At 39.8% G+C, this 19,762-nt stretch overlaps 2 protein-coding genes across 2 annotated transcripts; one reads left to right on the top strand and one right to left on the bottom strand.

The window, feature by feature from the left end:
• Positions 1-2,096: 2,096 nt before the first annotated feature.
• On the top strand, positions 2,097-14,141 carry LOC129815181 (delta-1-pyrroline-5-carboxylate dehydrogenase, mitochondrial-like). Its single transcript, XM_055868675.1, has 15 exons — positions 2,097-2,324; positions 3,336-3,429; positions 3,568-3,660; positions 4,178-4,225; positions 4,325-4,480; positions 4,699-4,848; positions 5,001-5,075; positions 5,206-5,393; positions 5,541-5,614; positions 6,837-7,033; positions 7,228-7,275; positions 7,410-7,562; positions 11,207-11,328; positions 11,492-11,610; positions 11,802-14,141. Exons 1-15 carry the CDS (start codon positions 2,284-2,286, stop codon positions 11,912-11,914), a joined length of 1,671 nt encoding a protein of 556 aa, XP_055724650.1. The 5' UTR covers positions 2,097-2,283; the 3' UTR covers positions 11,915-14,141.
• Positions 14,142-16,931: 2,790 nt separating this feature from the next.
• LOC129815179 (transcription factor HES-5-like) lies at positions 16,932-18,016 on the bottom strand. Its single transcript, XM_055868672.1, has 2 exons — positions 17,882-18,016; positions 16,932-17,763 (listed from the first exon to the last, which is right to left on the bottom strand). The coding sequence occupies exons 1-2, from the start codon at positions 17,933-17,935 to the stop codon at positions 17,329-17,331; spliced, it is 489 nt and encodes a 162-aa protein (XP_055724647.1). The 5' UTR covers positions 17,936-18,016; the 3' UTR covers positions 16,932-17,328.
• Positions 18,017-19,762: the final 1,746 nt, after the last annotated feature.

Here is a 19,762-nt window from a genome sequence, read left to right as displayed (position 1 = left end):
GTAGTTACTCCACAATAGTAACTTAATTGACAGAGTGAAAATAAGGAAGTCTGTACAAAATATTCCAAAACATGCCTCCTGTTGCAACAAGGCACTAAAGTAAAACTGCAAAAAATGTGGCAAAGCAATTCACTTTTTGTCCTGAATACAAAGTGTTGTGTTTGGGGCAAATCCAATACAACACATTACTGAGTACCACTCACCAAAATGTCAAGCATAGTGGTGGCTGCCTCATGTTATGGGTATACTTGTAAAAACTGGGGAGTTTTTTAGAAGACATGGAATGGAGCCAAGCACAGGCAAAATCCTAGAGGAAAACATGGTTCAGTGTGCTTTCCACCAGACACTGAGAGATGAATTCACCTTTCAGCAGGACAATAGCCTAAAACACAAGGCCAAATCTACATTGGAGTTGCTTACCAAGAAGACAGTGAATGTTCCTGAGTGGCTGGGTTAAAGTTTTGCTTTAAATCTACTTGAAAATCTATGCCAAGACATGAAAATGGTTGTGTAGCAATGATCAACAACCAATTTGACAGAGTTTTGAACACTTTTGAAAAGAATAAGGGGCAAATGTTGCACAATCCATGTGTGGAAAGCTCTTAGAGACATACCCAGAAAGACTCACATCTGTAATCCCTGCTAAAGGTGCCTCTACAAAGTATTTACTCAGGGGTGTGAATACTTATGTCAGTTGTAAAAGCATGTTTTCACTTTGTCATTATAAGGTATTGTGTGTAAATGGGTGAGAAAAATCTATTTAATCCATTTAGAATTCAGGCTGTAACACAACAAAATGTGGAATAATTCAAGGGGTATGAATATTTTTTTTAGGCACTAGATATACTGAAAATATATATATAAACGCAACATGGAGTAGTTTCAAAGACTTTGCTGAGTTACAGTTCATATAAGGAAATCAGTAAATTTAAACAAATTAATTAGGCCCTAATCTATGGATTTCACGACTGGGAATACAGATATGCATCTGTTGGTCACAGATACCGTTTTAAAAAAGGTAGGGGCGTGGATAAGAAAACCAGCCTATTGCTGGTTTGCCTCATGCAGCGCGACGCAGCTCCTCTGCATGTAGTTGATCAGAGGCTGTTGATTGTGGCCTGTGGAATGTTGTCCCACTCCGCTTCAGTGGTTGTGCGAAGTTGCTGGTTATTGGCGGGAACTGGAACACGCTGTTGTACACGTCAATCCAAAGCATCCAACGCATGCTCAAAGGGTGACATGTCTGGTGAGTGGGGGCCATGGAAGAACTGGGAAATTTTCAAGTTCCAGAAATTGTCTACAGATCCTTGCGATATTGGGCCGTGCATTATCTTGCTGAAACATGAGATGATTGTGGCGGATGAATAGCACGACAATGGGCCTCAGGAACTCGTCACCGTATCTCTGTGCATTCAAATTGCCATCGATAAAATGCAGTTGTGTTAGTTATCAGTAGCTTTTGCCTGACTTTACCATAACCCCACCGCCACCATGGGGCTCTCTGTTCACAACGTTGACATCAGCACACCACTCGCCCACACGACGCTATACACCTGGTCTGCAGTTGTGAGGCCGGTTGGAACATTTCTGGAATCCTTTGTTTCAGCTCATGAAACATGGAACCAACACTTATCTGTTGCGTTTATATTTTTGTTCAGTGCAGATAGAAAAGTGATTCCCTGACAGTTACATTCGTCACAATGAAAGTCATCTAGGTTACATGGGGAAATCAGTAATTGTGCAAAAGATAAGCGGGATATTACTTCAAAGAGAAACATTTGCTCTGTCGAAAATATAATTTCTCTATTCAGAAATGACAGCCCTCTACTGTGATTGGCTGGAGATGTCTTCTTAGCGCTGAGTGGCCACTCACAGACTCGCCCTCTTAGCCTCCAGTAAGTTTCATTATGAAAATGTGAGGTGTGTTTAGCAATACTTCTTTCTTTGAAATATTAACAAGTACAATTTCAAAACAGTTTCACAGTGTAAATATTAAGATTAAATTATGTAATTTCTGTTTAGATAAAATACTGTAAATTACTGTGACAATTTAGACGCAAGTGTAGTAATATAATGAATGTGGCCTCCCTATGGAATATTGGTACGGGCCGAATCCTCTGAACTCGCTATACGTGCAACCAGTAGGCTACATTCTCAAGATATCAAACAGCTTCAATGTTTCTAATCGGTTTTGATACATTGTATCGGTTGCCTGAAGTAGTCTTATAAGGGTGTGTTTTTATTAGATTGTCCCTTTTCTCTCTACATATTTTCCATTGGAACATGCTGCGTGTGAGATCAGCATTCTATCAGTCTTGGAGGGGGTACGTATTTTCACATGAACATACACGAGACTAACTCCCCTTAGCTTTGACTTTTCGTAACCAAGCTAATGTAATTTCCATTACTGATAGCTGATAGTCAATGTTTGACTTATGATTGTTGCTCTACCTAACGTGTTTTGCCACACTATAATTAGAACTGTCCAAGTAGAACAACAACAAAAAATAAGCTGCTGCAATGCTAAATGTTTTTTTATCTTATTTAACCTTTATTTAACTGGGTGTTATGTAATGATTTTCCCTGCCAGCCACCAGACCCTTTCAATGTCAAGGGCAAGCTAAATAGGTTTAAATAAGTTATTTATGATTTTGTGTTTCTGATTAATCAGAACGTGAATGATATACCCTGGGCACATAGAGCTGGAACGGGAACTCCTCTTTTTATCTGTTCTATTATAGCGTCTGTGACACCATGGGCAGCGCCATTGAGGCTATATCTATTTTAAAGGGGTCAATTTCCTTCTTCATTGGCTGATTGCTGCACACCCATAGGAAACCCCACCCATAGGAAACTCCACCCAGTTGACTACTTAAAAATGGTGGAAGCCCTCCATGGCGATGTCCATGGCAATGTTCATGCTAAAATAGTTATATCCATGATGAGTCCTCTATCTATCTCTATAACAGTGGACTTGGGCTAAACCTGAAGTAGCACTGGCAACTGGTGTTATGCAAGAATGGACAGAAGGAACCTGTATGGGCAAGCCAGCTGAAGGAATGTTTATTTATGCAGTTACCCTTGGTAAAACATTATAGCCATATTTTGAATCTCTATAGAGGTCTATTGACTTTTCTGTTGGGTGAGGAAGATCAATAAACAGTATGAAGGTCGTGTTGTTGTACACCAGGTCACCCATTGACAGAGAAGCATCTGTGTAGATGTGGGAAGGATACATATACATATAATGTATGTTGGGGATGTCTGCTGCCGCATATATGTCCGTCTTCACTTAGTGTGCATCGGTCTATCCTAATGTGTGTCTCTCTGTGCAGGTTCAGGACCTTCCCCTATGCAGCTGTTGAGGTGAAGAATGAGCCCATCCTGGGATTCAACGAGGGCAGTCTAGAGAGGGCCGAGCTGCAGAAGGTGCGCGCACACACACAATCCTACACAGCACACACTCTCAAGCAAATAACCACCGCATGCACCATTCCATATGCCCTTCATGACCTACAAGGTCATCTCTATAAAAGATGAGACTCAATAATGTTGTGTGTGTGATAGGCCCTGGATGACCTGAAGGGGAAGACAGAGGAGATTCCCTGTGTGGTTGGAGATGAACATGTGTGGACCAAAGACATCAGATACCAGCTATCGGTGAGTGGAGTCAACAGCATGTCCCTAATCTGAGCAAACTATTGCTCCATGCTGCCTGCAAATATGGGAGCCCGGAGACTGAAGCTCTCATGTTTACCCTCACACTGCTGCTCAGATACACAGCATACTGCCTAATCCAAATGGATACTTTCAAGGCCTGTCAAGTAAAACTGGAAATGACTGTAATAACGTTGTGTTATCAGCTGTGTTATTAGTTTTCTATAACATCCATCATAAACCAACATCCTACCTGTGCTGGGGGCCTGCCTGTGGAGTCTAGTCCCATGTAGCTCATTTGGTAGTGCATGGCGCTTGCAATGCCAGGTTTGTGGGTTTCATTCCCATGGGGGACCAGTATGAAAATGTATGCACTCACTAATGTAAGTCGCTCTGGATAAGGCGTCTGCTAAATTAGTCAAATGTAAATTTCGACCAATACCACACTGTCTTTAAATGTTATTTCCTGAAGGTATTATTACCTATTAATCATGGTAATTCTTTATTTTCTTTTTGATAGCCCTTCAACCACTCTCACAAACTGGCCAAGTTTTGCTATGCTGACAAGGTAAACTAAGATTACAATTCTTCTGTTTTTATTCATCAGACATTCACCAAGATTTACATAACCTGACTGGATGGTGTTGCCTCGGTATGATTGATACAGGAGCTGCTCAACAAGGCTATCTTGGCCTCTGTGGCGGCGAGGAGAGAATGGGACCTGAAACCCATCCAGGACCGAGCCCAGGTCCTCTTTAAGGCTGCTGACATCATCAGTGGACCTAAGAGAGCTGAGATTCTGGCCAAAACCATGATAGGCCAGGTACCGTGAAATACTATATTTAGTCTACATGTTGTTTTAATAATCTTATAATTGTATGGCTGAATATCAAGTGGATATTCATCCCCTAAGCGCTCTTTTTTTGTTGTTGACTGGGAACATTCTCATTTACAGCAATGACCTGGGGAATAGTTAAATAAAGGTTACAGGGGAGAGGAGGGTGGATGAATGAGCACATTTTTTCCTGATTTATTTTCTAGGGTAAAACAGTGGTGCAGGCAGAGATTGATGCAGCTGCAGAGCTAATAGACTTCTTCCGGTTCAATGCGAAGCACGCTGTTGAACTGGAGAGCCAGCAGCCCCTGGACAGTGATGGTAGCACCAACACCATGCTCTACCGTGGGCTGGAGGTGAGCACTCTCTGGTCCTAGCATCATCTAAACTTGATAATAGTCACAGATAAAAGCCTGTATACTTGGGGATATGTTAGGATGGATTTTCTAGAACTCATATTTTCCAGGAGCTGTTGTTGTCAACACCTTTATTTCCCCTTTAACTACAGGGTTTCATAGCTGCTGTTGCCCCATTTAACTTCACTGCAATTGGTGGAAACCTGGCAGGTACACCTGCTCTCATGGTAAGTGTTCCCCTACAAACAACAATACCCAATTGTCCTTATAGTTCTAATACATTTCACATTTAGATCCTGATGTGTGTTGTTGGTTAAAGTCTGAACTGGACTTTCTTTGTTTGCCTGTGTTTTTCAGGGTAATGTAGTTCTGTGGAAGCCTAGTGACACAGCCATGTCAGCTAGCTACGCTGTCTACAATGTCCTCCGGGATTCAGGGTTGCCCCCCAACATCATCCAGTTTGTGCCGGCTGATGGACCAGTATTTGGAGACACCATCACCTCCTCTGAACACCTTGCTGGCATCAACTTCACTGGCAGTGTCCCGTATGTGTTTATCTCTACATGTTAAAGCATACGTAAAACTGATTGCCACTTTTGGTACATAATACCAAATCTGTACCACACTGTTTTTAATAACTTAAATAGAAGTTAACAACCCTGGAGTCTCTTAACATCCCATTTCTGTTTCAGTACCTTCAAGCACCTGTGGAAACAGGTGGCCCAGAACCTGGATGTCTACAAGAATTTTCCTCGGGTGGCAGGAGGTGGGTTGGACCAATAGCCTGTAAACCATAGAGATATATGCTGTACACCACCACACTGTCAAGTTATTAAACATATTGAACATTAAACATGAGAATATTGACTTCATACTCATCTTATATCTACACTCCCCTCCAAATCTATTTGGACAGTGAAGCTCAAATTTGTACATTTGGCTCTATACTGCAGTATTTTGGATTTGAGATCAAATGTTTCATTAGGCGACAATACAGAATGTCACATTTTATTTGAGGGTATTTTCATACATATCTGTTTTACCGTTTTTAAATGAAATCACTTTATGTATCTAGTCCCCCCATTTGAAGTTTTTTTTTCCATTAGTATTTTTACAAATTCACTTATAGTGTATTAAAGTTGTCAAAAGTTTTGTCAAATATTACTAGCACGCAATGACTACATCAAGCTTGTGACTCTACAAACTTGTTGGATGCATTTGCAGTTTGTTTTGGTTGTGTTTAAGATTATGTTTTGCCAATAGGATCTAAATGGTGAATAATATATTGTCATTTTGGAGTCACTTTTATTGTAAATAATAATATAATATGTTTCTGAACACTTCTACATTAATGTGGATGCTACCGTGGATAGTCATGAATCATGAGAGGTTAGCATTTCTTTTGGGGGGGGGAGTGTTATGATCTTTGTTCCTCTGTAATTTTCTCACTCATCATTATTCACTATTCATTCATAATAATTTTAAATTTTTATTTACAATAAATTACTCCAAAATGATACTACGTTATTCACCATTCAGTTCCTATTGGACAAAACATAATTAGAAAAACAACCAAAACAAATTGCAAATGCATCCAACAAGTTTATAGTCACAAGCTTGATGTAGTCATGGCGTGCTGTGAAATATGGGAACAAATACAGAACTTTTGAGTATTTTAATACACTATAAGTGAATTTGTCAAAGTATTTATGGAAAAAAAATCTTATTCAAATGTGGGGACTAGATACATGAAGTGCTTTCAATTTTTAATGGTAGGACAGATACTGTACGTTTGAAAATACCTTCAAATAAAAGGTGACATTCAGTACTCTTGTCTCATTCAAAACATTTGATCTCAAATCCAAAAAGCTGGAGAATAGAGCCACATTTGCTAATTTTAACTTCACTGTCCAAATAAATACGGAGGGGAGTGTATATCAGTTTTTGAAAACTGCCTCACCGACATCCTCCTCTGCTAAACCTTTCAGAATGTGGCGGTAAGAACTTCCATTTTGTGCACAAGTCAGCAGATGTGCAGAGTGTTGTGACTGGGACCATCCGCTCAGCGTTTGAGTATGGAGGGCAGAAGTGCTCGGCCTGCTCCAGGATGTATGTACCAGACTCTCTGTGGCCCCAGATCAAACAGGGGCTCCTGGACATCCACAAGCAGCTCAAAGTGGGAGACGTGAGTGTACAACTGACCTTAGCTTCTAGGACTGTTTCATCAGTCACTTTGGCACTATGGTTATTTTGGTGGGAATAGTTACAGCCAGTTGACGTGTGCTCCAATAGGAGATATTTGAAAGTGTTGAAGTTTATACTGTAGTTGATAATTTGATGTCAGGTTGTTGTAACGGTCTCCATGATTCCCCTGTCCAGCCTGTGGACGACTGGAGTACATTCTTCTCTGCTGTGATTGATGACAAGGTACAGTACTGTGAGATTTGCCACTCTGGATGCTTGATCAGAAGCAGCTATATTACTTCTGATCAAGAGTTATTTTATTTTCAAGATTATTTTACCTTTAGTGACTCTTTATATATTATTTATTTTTGTCTCAGTCCTTTGCTCGTATTAAGAAGTGGTTGGACCATGCCAAGTCTTCCCCTAAGTTGAACATTATTGCTGGGGGCCACTGTGATGACAAGAAGGGTTACTTTGTGGAGCCCACCATCATTGAGAGCACAGACCCACAAGAAGCCATCATGGCCGAGGTAAGTCTCGATATTCTTGATAAGTAGTGAGGTAGTTATAGATCACCTCTTTACTCACCACTGTTATTAGTCTATGGAACTTCATACTGTGATTCCAGTTTTAACCATGTATGTTCTCACTTCTTTAAACCAATCTGCAAGAGTTATACCAGACATGCATACATGTCATAATCACATGAGAGACAATCAGTTGGGTCTGAATTGCTGTAACTGACTTTATTCTAGCCGGTTAGATATGGTTGTTTTATGAAGAAAAGAAGCAGGATTCTTTTTTCAGTTTTATCTGATGCCTGCGATCAGGCTCAGGGCCAAGTGCTTGGTTTACTCACATAAACATATATACAGGGATATATGGAATGGACACCATGTTTGTTTAACTAAAGCCATGCTTCACACACTGTAAACCCCAAGGCATTTTTAACTCAAAAACGTCTAGTAAGTTGAACTCAAAGTCAATAAAAAGTCATTATTAATTCAAATGTTTGTGTTACTCACTCAAAACTAAATGAGTTATCAAATCAAAAAAATGTTTTTTAATTAACTTCTTGAGAATACAGGGGGTGCTATTTCGCATTAGCATAATTGCCTCTACAGACTAAACTGCCTCTTATTCAATTATTGCTGTTACTATATGCATATAACCATATAGCATTGGATAGAAAACAATCTATGGTTTCTAAAACCGTTCCAATTGAGTCTCTGAGTCAAACACAGGTCATTTCACAGCACTTTCCCTGAGCCTGAAAAAGATTGCAAGATGTGTATGCTCGCTTCAAAGCTCTGCCTATATATGGTCACGCCACCTATGACCCGAATGACACTTCCTACTTCTTCCTATGGGTGTTTGGAAGACGTCAGAGGAGAAATTTTTTGTTTATCTTGTACTGACGTGAAATAAGACTTATTTCTTTAGCGTGACCGACAACTTCCGGTTTCTGAGATGCGCGTTTTCAGAGGTGGCATTGTCTTTTGTTATGCTGACGTTATGGATGAAAACTATCTCCGTGTCGAAGTTTGTTTGCTACATGTGACCATATCACCGTAATGTATGTTTTTTCAATATAGTTTAATCAGATTATTAGAATTTTTTCGGGAGTTTTGCCGTGTTCCGTTCTTTGAGTTTTTTAACTTTGGGAATTGACCGTGCCAGTCGACCAGTACCCAGGCTGAATGAAGAGGGGAGGTTGCCATTGTGAATGGATTGAACGACTCATCAGGACTAAGGACACCTTGATCAACATTCTGATGAAAGACCAGCAATAGTAAGACCCAATTTACGATGTTATTTCATATATCTGTCGTGCATGTGAACTGGTCGCGCGCGTCCAGCTGGTTTTGGCTGGCCTGGTTATGCTAATTAGCGATACATTTTGTTTTCGCTATAAAACATTTAAAAAATCTGAAATATTGTTTGGATTCACCAGATGTTGGGCTTTCAATGTCTGTACGCTGTGTATTTTTTCTGAAATGTTTTAAGACAAGTAATTAGTTATATAACGTTGGTCTCTGTAATTGTTCTAGCTGCATCAGCACTATATCAGATTGCAGCTGCAATGTAGAACTGTGATTTATACCTGAAAAATGCACATTTAAAAAAAAAAAACTATGCTATACCATAAATATGTTATCAGACTGTCATCTTATAAATTTGTTTGTTGGTTTGTGGCTATCAATATCTTAGTTTAGCCGAATTGGTGATAGCACCTGATGGAGTAAGAAACTGTTGGAGTAAGAAAATGGTGTCTTTTGCTAACGTGTTTAGCTAATAGATTTACATATTTTGTCTTCCCTGTAAAACATTTAAAAAATCTGAAATGGTGGTTTTATTCACAAGATCTGTGTCTTTCATTGGGTGTCTTGGACTTGTGATTTAATGATATTTAGATGCTACTATTTAATTGTGACGCTATGCTAGCGATGCTAATCAGTGTGTGGGGGGGGGGGGGTGCTCCCGGATCCGGGTTAGGTACTCTGTAGAGGTTATTAACTTCCTGACTGATGTTGCTTCAATATATCCACATAATTTCCCTTCCTCATGATGCCATCTATTTTGTGAAGTGCACTAGTCCCTCCTGCAGCAAAGCACCCCCACAACATGATGCCGCCACCCCCGTGCTTCATGGTTGGGATGGTGTTCTTCGGCTTCCAAGCCTCCCCCTTTTTCCTCCAAACATAACAATGGTCATTATGGCCAAACAGTTCTATTTTTATTTCATCAGACAAGAAGACATTTCTCCAAAAAGTACGATCTTTGTCCCCATGTGTAGTTGCAAACCGTAGTCTGGCTTTTTTATGACGGTTTTGGAGCAGTGGCTTCTTCCTTGCTGAACGGCCTTTCAGGTTATATCGATATAGGACTCGTTTTACTGTGGATATAGATACTTTTGTACCTGTTTCCTCCAGCATCTTCACAGGGTCCTTTGCTGTTGTTTTGGGATTCATTTGCACTTTTCGCAACAAAGTACGTTCATCTCTAGGAGACAGAACACGTCTCCTTCCTGAGCGGTATGACGGATGCGTGGTCCCATGGTGTTTATACTTGCGTAATATTGTTTTTACAGATGAACGTGGTACCTTCAGGCATTTGGAAATTGCTCCCAAGGATGAACCAGACTTGTGGAGGTCTACAATTAACTTTTTCCCAGCATGCTCTACTGTAGGTTGGTTTTATTTTTATATCTGTGTTTTTGCATGTACATTGAGTGATTGATTAATCTTATGCTACACAAAGATAAATAACTAAACAAATCAAATCATTTAGTTAGATTTCTTTCTTACTGAAATAGTTGTTCCAGATTAAATGGTTTATGTAGTCTCCTCAAACTGTTTCTAACCCTGGCAGTCACTATGAATGCAGGATGCGGGTGAATAAACATTTCAACTGTTGGATATCCTAACTCTGTCTGGATTCCAATAGGAATTACACATCACCTTGGATGCCAACATAATGTTATTTGCGGTTAGGGTTGCAAAATTCTGGTACATTTCCCAGGTTTCCCAGAAATCCGGTTTGGAAGACTCCTGGATATCCTTCAACCAGGATGATTTTTTTTTAAATCTGTGAATAAAGGGGAAATTACTGGAATTTTGCACCACACTTTCAGGCCTGATGTGGCTTGTAAACCATGAGTTTTAGGCCACTGCGTTAGAGTAAAGCTAGGCCTCAAAATTAGGCCTTATGAGATATGTATTGTCATAAAGAGTTATTTATAATGATAATATTTGCCTAGGAACTCACTTGGTGAAAGCCACAGGAAAGAAAATGAACGAATTCAACTATCAACAACAAATAGTGTCATGGGTGGTAACACTACAATTCACTCAAAGGCAAGGCACACTGGGAAATTATATTGGAGTTGTTTCAAGCTGATACAACTCAGTTCTGGACCCCCTACAGGGTCACAGTGACTCTTTCGGTATGAGTAATGACTACAAAATCACTATAGGTAACTGTACTCAAATATATTAAGTGCAACCGGTTTCCTCCAAAGTTTTTAGTAATGACAGCACATTGGGGTTTACAGTGCACTCTGCTTCACAAATGGGGGGCCAGTCCTCCTTGCTTCCTTGCATCGTGATTGCTCAGTTAATATGGAACTTTATAACAACTCTGTTATAACTCGGTTCTGGGTTAACTCCTGTAGGAAATCTTTGGGCCAGTTCTGTCTGTCTATGTTTACCCTGAGAACGACTACCTGGAAGTTCTGCACCTGATAGACAACACATCACCATATGCCCTGACAGGAGCGGTCTTTGCTCTCGATAAGTACGTTCGGTTACTTCAGCTGGTTTGCTACAGTGTCAGTATTGATGAAATAAAGAACATAATACAGTTTTATATACAACTATTATGAATGCAAAGCCAACATTGATCAGCTTATTGATAATAGATGTTGCTTCCTAACCCTTTAGTAATGTTTTTGTTCCAGGAATGTTGTGAATGAGGCAGCCAAAGCCTTGCGGAACGCTGCAGGAAATTACTATGTGAACGACAAGTCCACTGGCTCTATTGTCGCCCAGCAACCATTTGGTGGCGCCAGAGCTTCAGGTACCAATCCACAGCCCACACACCAATCCACAGCTCATTGATATCCATGTGACTGCCAACAGTTCTATAAATCAGGACTTCTCATTACTCCTGGTTAGCTCTCTATGTCTGACATGGAAACTTCTGTCAAATGGGTACATCATCTTTATTGATATCAATAATACCTAAAACATGAACTTTTGTCTGCAAAGGTACTAATGACAAACCTGGTGGTCCTCACTACGTACTGCGATGGACGTCCCCACTGGTGGTCAAGGCCACCCACGTCCTGCTCCGAGAATGGAAGTACCCCTATATGGGTTAAAAAGACAGTACTCTACCCCTTCCTCACCTACCTAGGCCTCCTTCATCCAATCCTAGTTCTGTAGAGGAATCTGTAGGCGTTTTCTCCAGTCAAGACGGACAATGAAATGAAGAGAAAAATACTCTCCTTATTCATCCAAGTTTTGTCCATTTTTGCCCTTATAAGTATGCACTGAATCTATACACAAGTACGAAGGTAATTATAAGCTGTTCTAAATTGAAAGTGGGAGCACCAGTGCCCCTCTGGCACTTCATGAGATCAGCAGGAGCTGCAGCTGACCCAGCCAAGTTGCCTGCTAGCTGTACAGAAGAATGACAATATGAAAACGTCCCATGGATCCACAGACATAGTAAAACTGTGTGGTCTACCATGGATTCCACAGACGTAATAATCAATCATCTGTTTTTAATCAAATGGCTGCTTTGTGCTTTTTTACCATCTCAGTACAGACTGGTCCTGAGATGTAGACTACTCACTGTTAGGTTGTCTCCGCCTGTTCTGTCCTAAGGAAAGTATTCAAAGAGTTGTTAAGCATCAAATACTTTATGAGAGGAAGATGTTTTTTTTATTCATACAAAACTGACTGTATTATAAAAATTAACTGACCGTCTATCACCTTAACATCCTTTGACAAAAACAATAACACTGAGTTTCGACCATGAATATTTCATGACAGCTAAAGTTCAAGTATCAAAATGTTTATAATTTTAAGTGTTTGTGATGGCAAAAAGAGCAAAGAATGGTTATCTTCCTTTTTTGGTGCTAAGAAAGTCCTTACTAACAGTCCTTAACCTAAACTCAGTTCCTCGCTGTGTTCTGATTGATTTGCTGTATTGTCACACTAATACTCATCCTCCTGACTGTCTCTGATAGGAAAGGTGATGTACTTGACTTGTTACACTTGAGCTATGGCTGTAGGAGGACCATGTGTTTATTTATAAAGCCCTCAGCATATGTCACAAAGTGCTTATACAGAAACCCAGCCTAAAACCCCAAAGAGCAAGCAATGCAGATGTAAAGTACAGTAGCTAGGAAAAACTCCCTAGAAAGGCAGGAGCCTAGGAAGAAACCTAGAGAGGAACCAGGCTCTGAGGGGTGGCCACTCTTGGCTGTTCTGGGTGGAGATTTATAATAGTACATGGCCAGATCGTTCTTGAATATGTTCAAACGAGAGGGTCGAAAACAGCAGGTCCTGGACAAGGTAGCACGTCCGGTGTACAGGTCAGGGTTCCATTGCCGCATGCAAACAGCAGAAACTGGATCAGCAGCACGACCAGTTAGACTGGGGACAGGGACAGCCAGGAGTCGTCATGCCAGGTAGTCCTGAGGGATGGTCCTCTGGGAGGGGGGAGAGAAAGAGAGACATTGAGACTACGCATGACAGCCTGGTCTCATAGACCAGACATAACATACTAAAAGTAAATCCGGGACACTCAAATTAGTATGATATTTTATGTTTGGTATGGTAACGTGAGAAAAAAACAAAAGTAGGGTGGTTGGTCAGGCATATAACGTAAATGTCTAGCAACCCAAAGGTTGCGAGTTCGAATCTCATTACGGACAACTTTCACATTTTACTTTTCAACTACCAAACCCTTAACCCTTTTTAGCTAACCCCTATCCTAGCTAACATTAGCCACCTAGCTAGAATTTGTAACATATCATACGTTTTGAAAATTCATAACATATTGTATATTTTCCAAATACATAACATATTGTACGTTTTTCAAATTCGTAACATATCATACAAAATGGGTGATGGACATCCACAAATTAATACATACCATATGAAACGTAACATACTAAATGGAGTGTCTTGGATTTCCGTTAAGAATATTACGAAATGCTCTGAGACCCGGTTGAGCATGAGGGTGCTGTTACCTTTTTACTTAAACCCCACTTTGCCATCTAATCATGTTTACCTCAGCAACCGCACACTTACTGTTCTTTTCCAATTGTGGAATATTTGACTGAACGTTTGCAAAAAATGTATGCAAGTGCTAATTGCTTCAACTTCATGTGATTGCTTTGTCTCAATCTGAATTTCATGCCATCTTTATTGTTTTGAAAACAATTTCAGGGGGATATATTTTAATAAAATGTTTTAATATTTTTCTGTTAAATGCTAATAGAAATGATTTGTCTTCGATTGTGCCTGTATTGGTAATAATAGAGATGGACCTTTATTGAATTTGTAATAATGGTCATTAAATTATTTCAGAAAGTATATTAGCCTTTTGTGTTTAATGTCATATTTTTGTTTCTGAATGTGGCTTGCTTGAATCCATACCCTGTTGTTATTGTGACAGCTGATGGTGTTTCTCCGGTTTCTAACCCCTTCTATACATTGTAAGGTTGAGCTACATACTTCTTGTACCATTGGATTCCTCTATTTCTTCTGCGTCCATCGATACCAGCTATTAATCTGTGTGATTAACTGAGGCTGAGCTAGGGCGGTGTTTGTGAGACTAGGGCGCATCCCAAAGGTGGCCGGGTCTTTTTACAAAAATGTCTGTAGCGTCCTAATGGTTTGAGGTACAAACTCATATACGCGATCTATGAAATGTTGGGACTCCAACAAACACACATGTGACATGTTTTCCTCTGATGCTCACAAGCTACACAAGGGTCGTTAGAAGGTAACAGGCTCTTCTACATAGATCATAAGAAATCCCAGGACATAGTGTCTATAATACTGTAATAAGCTCACATAGTTTCTGTCACAAACACCAAACTCCACACAGTTGTCACTGACCAGTTCAATATTAATTTCCCACTGAGCAAACAATTTCTGTACTTACAGCATTCATCTAAATTAATTTTTATCTGGTTTTGCTTTGTTGGACAATTTTTTTGACATTTGTCAAAACTCATGAATGCAACTAATTTATTAAATTATTTTGTGTTCTGTTTGTAGCCCTGGTTGTTCTGAAAATAAAATGGTCAAACACTTCATTGTGAGGCTAAATATAAGGGTTTTACATGCAGATAAATGAAAAGCCAATTTTGGCTGGGGTCTTGGGACTGATAGGGTTAGCCAATTTGACAAGAGTTAAGAATTCCCAGAATGAACTGGGAATGCTGTCCTACACTGAGGTGTCAACGTACAAAGCCAAGGTTTTTACTTCCCGTCAGGATGTTTGAGTGTGTGCTAGCATCTCTACCTCATCCCTCACACTGTGATGTGTTCATAGTGCCACACTCCTGTCACATCAGTCAGATGGGAGGAGACATCCTTACCATGCCTTTGGCACACTCCCATCCTTCAAACTGTTAGAAGTTAGTGCTGTAAGTGTAGACACGGGAAAGAGCACTGCCTGGCAGCACAGGAAGGTGGTGGCTCCTTAATTGGGGAGGAGAGGCTCATGATAATGGCTGGACCAGAATTAGTGGAATGCCATTCCATTCGCTCCGATCCAGTCATTATTATGAGCCGTTCTACCCTCAGCATCCTCCACTACCTGACAGACACCAAATGTCTGGATGTATAGGCCCAAAGAACCTGCTGTCTCTTTTTATACTCAACTTTCTCATCACAACTTTTTCCACTGTTATGAATCCTAATGGAATCAGACAACCAGAGCCAATGTGCAGGCAGGCATAGGCAGTGGTGCTCATTAACTAAAGGGAAATTGAAAGAAACATATCTAGACAAACTAAATATTCAAACTGGTCACTGGCATATTTGTAACTCATTAGTTGAACATTTCTCAACCTTCTGTAGGGGGAATACAAATGACGTGTTACTATTCCTATTGAAAGAAGTCTGAAGAATAATTGTCATTTTGTCATGTCAAAATATTTAGCACAGGTCCTGGGTACTTTATAGTGTCAATACAAAGCTATGCCAAGTATTCTAGGGGCTGATCTCATGGTGATACATACTGCAGTGGAATGCTTTTTTATGCAGATTTATGGAATAACATTATGTCTGTTGTGCAGCACAATTGGGAGAGCTCCATGTGGGATGCTTCAAATAAATCCCCATCAGCTTTGTATTATATGATGTCCATTGTTCCCTTTAATACATAGATGTACATTCACTGGTCATATTCAATTGTTAATGGCATTGTTGTAGCCTAAATTTCAGGCTAATGCCATATTCACATGTAAGATTTAATCTGGTTTCTTTTTTTTAACCATAGAGCTTTATACCAGCAATAAAACGCAATGTGTTGGATTGAGAATGTTGGCGCTTCTAATTGACAGCTCTTGAATGGTGTGAGTGTGGGAGAGAAGCTCCGGTTAGCTAGCGTTTTCCGGAGGCGCCAGTGCTAGCTTTTGTGTAACAGCAGCTGGACCATTCAGTTTGAACATGTTTACTCAACAGAATCGAGTCTTTCATGCCTTAATTCTCCCTCCCAAAATCAAGCTCCTACAGTGAAAACACTACACTGGGCACAGACGTCAGTTCAAAGTCTAGCCTTGATATACATTTGGTTGAGTTGTCAACTAACATGAATTCAACTTGAAATCCACAAAATATTTCACCTTGTGATTGGGTTTAGGTTAAAAGTTTGGTTAATAAATGAAGAAAAAAAGACGAAATGCCCTTATTGATGACTTTTGCACATCCAATTCGTTTTCCACTTTGTCTTCACATACATTTTTGTGGTTGAAATTACTTGTAAAGAGCGTTGATTCAACCAGTTTTTGCCCAATGGGACATTTAGAGCAAGATGTTTTTATGGTGGGAAGCAAAATAAATAGTAACGTTACTGTGTGTGGGAAGGCTGTACATCAATATTTTTTTGTCGGGAAATATGGAGACCACCTGTAGTCTTGTAGGCTTCGTTTAGGTTAAGTTGTTCGCTGAAATATTTTGGTATAAATCATTGTGTAGTCCTGTTGGTATCATCATGAATGATGTGAAATTATGTATTTTTATGCATAAAGTTCAGTCATTCCTGGCCTTTAAGTGACACCTTATTTTAAATAGAGGTGTAGGCCTACCGTGTCTATAAGTGTTGTGTAAAAAAACATAGAAATAGTAGCCTAATTAATAGAGATTCGTCCATAAATTGTAATTTCCTTTTATTTATTGGGGAATATTTCCATATCAATGTGATAATCAATGTTCCAATAACAGTTTGTTTCAGGACACATTACAATTCAGCAACATATGGCTGAGTTCTTTTCCCATAAATACACCAAGGTATTACTTTTAATATATTTTACAATATGTAAAAATATTTTACTTCACAATTGTGAAGTTAAAAATATATGCGCAATAGCACAATACAGGATATGGAATTTACATTCTAAACAGAATAATAACAATAATTTAAACTTTTACGAACAAAAGATAAATTGTAAAGGGAATAATTTCCTACAAGAGATCATACTTGGTCGTGCAGCTAGACCAACATATTATCTGGTTTTGACATCGAAAGTCTCAAAATAGGCTATGCGCATCACCAGGGTCTCCACAAAGGCCCACTTCCACCTGCGGTGACACATTTCGGAGTTCTGCTGTTGTGAGGGACAGTCGCGCGGTTTGGACTCAGCACAACTCTGTCACCAAGTTTCTGTACCCGATGGAAGTGATCGACAAGTTTATGTTGCGAGTCAGTCGGCTGGTTGTGCGCTGAGAGGAAACGCAGCGTCTCCTCCAGGCACCGGGTGAATCCCTCCGCGTAGCTCTGGACAGTTGACGCTGCGTTGAATGAAGAAGCAGGGCGCGTGCTGTTGTCTTTCAGGTAAAACACAGCTGTCTCGAGAATGTCAGCCTTCTCCAGTTTAGAGTTGGGTTGGTGTGCTTGAAGTTCGGTTTTGAGGAGTGACTTGAGTTGTTCGATGCTGCTGTTGATGCGGTCTCGGCGCATCTTCTCGACCACTGGTTTTCTCAACTAGATAAAATAAATAATCTGATTAGTTAATCGCAGTTTAAAAAGACATCTTCAAATTAAAAGTTAACAAATTGAAATGATGAATACAGAGGACAGTAGTCAATTGTACTTAGCCTACTTTGATTTTATCTTTCGTGGTCCTCACAATGTTGCACATATTGACAGGAGCCATTGCTGTCGGTCAGTTGGTGTTTGTTCTAAGTAAAGATAGTTGCGGATGTCAGAAGTGTGGTTTGACCACCTCTACAGGGCTTCTGTATTTATACACCCCTCACACTGTAAACCCGTGTGGGTTTCAGTTTGACAGGTTTCCCACACTTGCTGGCCAATCAGGAACGCGGACAGTACAAAGAAAGAGGGTTCCATTACTTCATGCTAAATTGACTGGCTATTGCTTTGGGACAATGAGCGTGTCCCACGGGAACAGGTGGACTGTGCAATAGAGTAAATGCTCTGAAATATTTGACTGTGTTCCTTGCGACTGCACACCAAGATGTTGCTCCATTCACGGTCAAACCAAAAGGCGGGAAATAAATCCTGAGTAAGCAAATGGGTTTCAGAAGATTATTCAGGATCAAGAGGCGTTGCTTCTGTATGCTTTTTCCCGCATTTTTTTATTTTTATACATTACTTAGTTTGATGAATTCATTCAACCTTACACAATGTTTGATTTGGCTATTTTATGTGCAAGTTATAATTATGATTGTTATTCTTATGCGCAAGTTATAATTATGATTGTTATAGCCACTCTTACTCATATTGTATTATAATATGAACCATAACAATAGTATGATAATAAATAGCATATAATTAGACATTAGTCTATATAATACGTTTTTCAAAAACTATTATTATTATTATTATTATACTATGTCTGTTGTCATTGAAAGGATATTTTCGAAATGGGCTATACAGCGACAGTCTATTTATATACAGGTAGTTTATGCGAACCTTTGCAAACGACTCTTTCCTGTTCGCTTCATCACCAATCGGTCAACAATGTATCAACGTGATATTTTTCTATATGGCCCCTTGGGAATGAGATGCCTCATTGAGGACCGTGACGAATGCGGTATTGAGCACAGCACACTTACATTGTGCTCTGTTGAAAGTGTGCTGTGGGAAAGTTGGGACACCACAGCCTACAGGATTAGTCTTTGAATAGAGGAGCAGCTGGCTTCTGTGGCGGGAAACCTCTGTCAGCTGGGTGAATTCTACAATACATGTTTCCTCTCTAGTTCTAGTTAGAGGGCATCAGTCCAGTTGTGCAACAGTTGTGAAATGTTAGAATTTCAATAAAAATGTTGTTGGTCTTTTTTACATATTCAAAATTCCACAGATAATGAAAAGTTGCCCATTTCAATGGGAAAAGTTGCAGCAATCATTGCTGGCAACATTATGGGCCTATAGGATAATGAAAACAACCTGTTGAATGGAAAGTATGTCTACTCCAAAATAGTTGGGTTCTGCTGGATCATCTTTGATAATCCATACAAATTATCAAAGATTAAAGGTTCAATTTCAATGTCTTTCAAAATGTTTTATTCAATTTTGTGTGATGTTTATAACCACGTGAGATGCCATATAAACGGTGGTATCTTTTAAATGACCTATAAGCTATAATTAGTGCACCTAGTTTCACTCATGGCCATGGGCACTGTATTGTGTTACTTGGACCTATAATTATAGAACTGTTTAATTTGTTGGTCTATGTTATCTGTCACATCAATTAACATCTTACAGTAAAAACAGTTATTTTTGTTCATTCATGCTGTTTCTGTGTATTTTTAAACTCCAGATTGTGAGATTGTCTTAACCAACCTTGCATCTCCCACATGTATCCCTCTCTCTCTTCTGCCAAACTGTGCCATGTAAAAGGGCACAATGCATTCCTGACTGTTGTGCTGAACCAGGCTTCGCCTGAGAGGGGCAGGTGCTTGGTATCACGCGCCTCATCAAGTAGGGTATCCTTGAGGCATGAGCCACACAGGGACCTGGG

This window comes from Salvelinus fontinalis, chromosome 18 (assembly GCF_029448725.1).
Source record: "Salvelinus fontinalis isolate EN_2023a chromosome 18, ASM2944872v1, whole genome shotgun sequence".
In the NCBI taxonomy this organism is placed as follows: domain Eukaryota; kingdom Metazoa; phylum Chordata; class Actinopteri; order Salmoniformes; family Salmonidae; genus Salvelinus; species Salvelinus fontinalis.
Note: the sequence above shows the minus strand (reverse complement) of the source record. Positions and strands in the feature narration are given on the sequence as shown.

Bases quoted from the DNA above. Each gene is read 5' to 3' on its own strand.
- LOC129815181 (XM_055868675.1), top strand. From the start codon at position 2,284: ATGCTGCGTGTGAGATCAGCATTCTATCAGTCTTGGAGGGG. The intron at 5,394-5,540 runs GTATGTGTTTAT...TTTCTGTTTCAG, and splicing joins AACTTCACTGGCAGTGTCCC to TACCTTCAAGCACCTGTGGA. The intron at 5,615-6,836 runs GTGGGTTGGACC...TAAACCTTTCAG, and splicing joins TTTTCCTCGGGTGGCAGGAG to AATGTGGCGGTAAGAACTTC.
- LOC129815179 (XM_055868672.1), bottom strand. From the start codon at position 17,935: ATGGCTCCTGTCAATATGTGCAACATTGTGAGGACCACGAAAGATAAA. The intron at 17,764-17,881 runs GTAGGCTAAGTA...TATTTTATCTAG, and splicing joins CCACGAAAGATAAAATCAAA to TTGAGAAAACCAGTGGTCGA.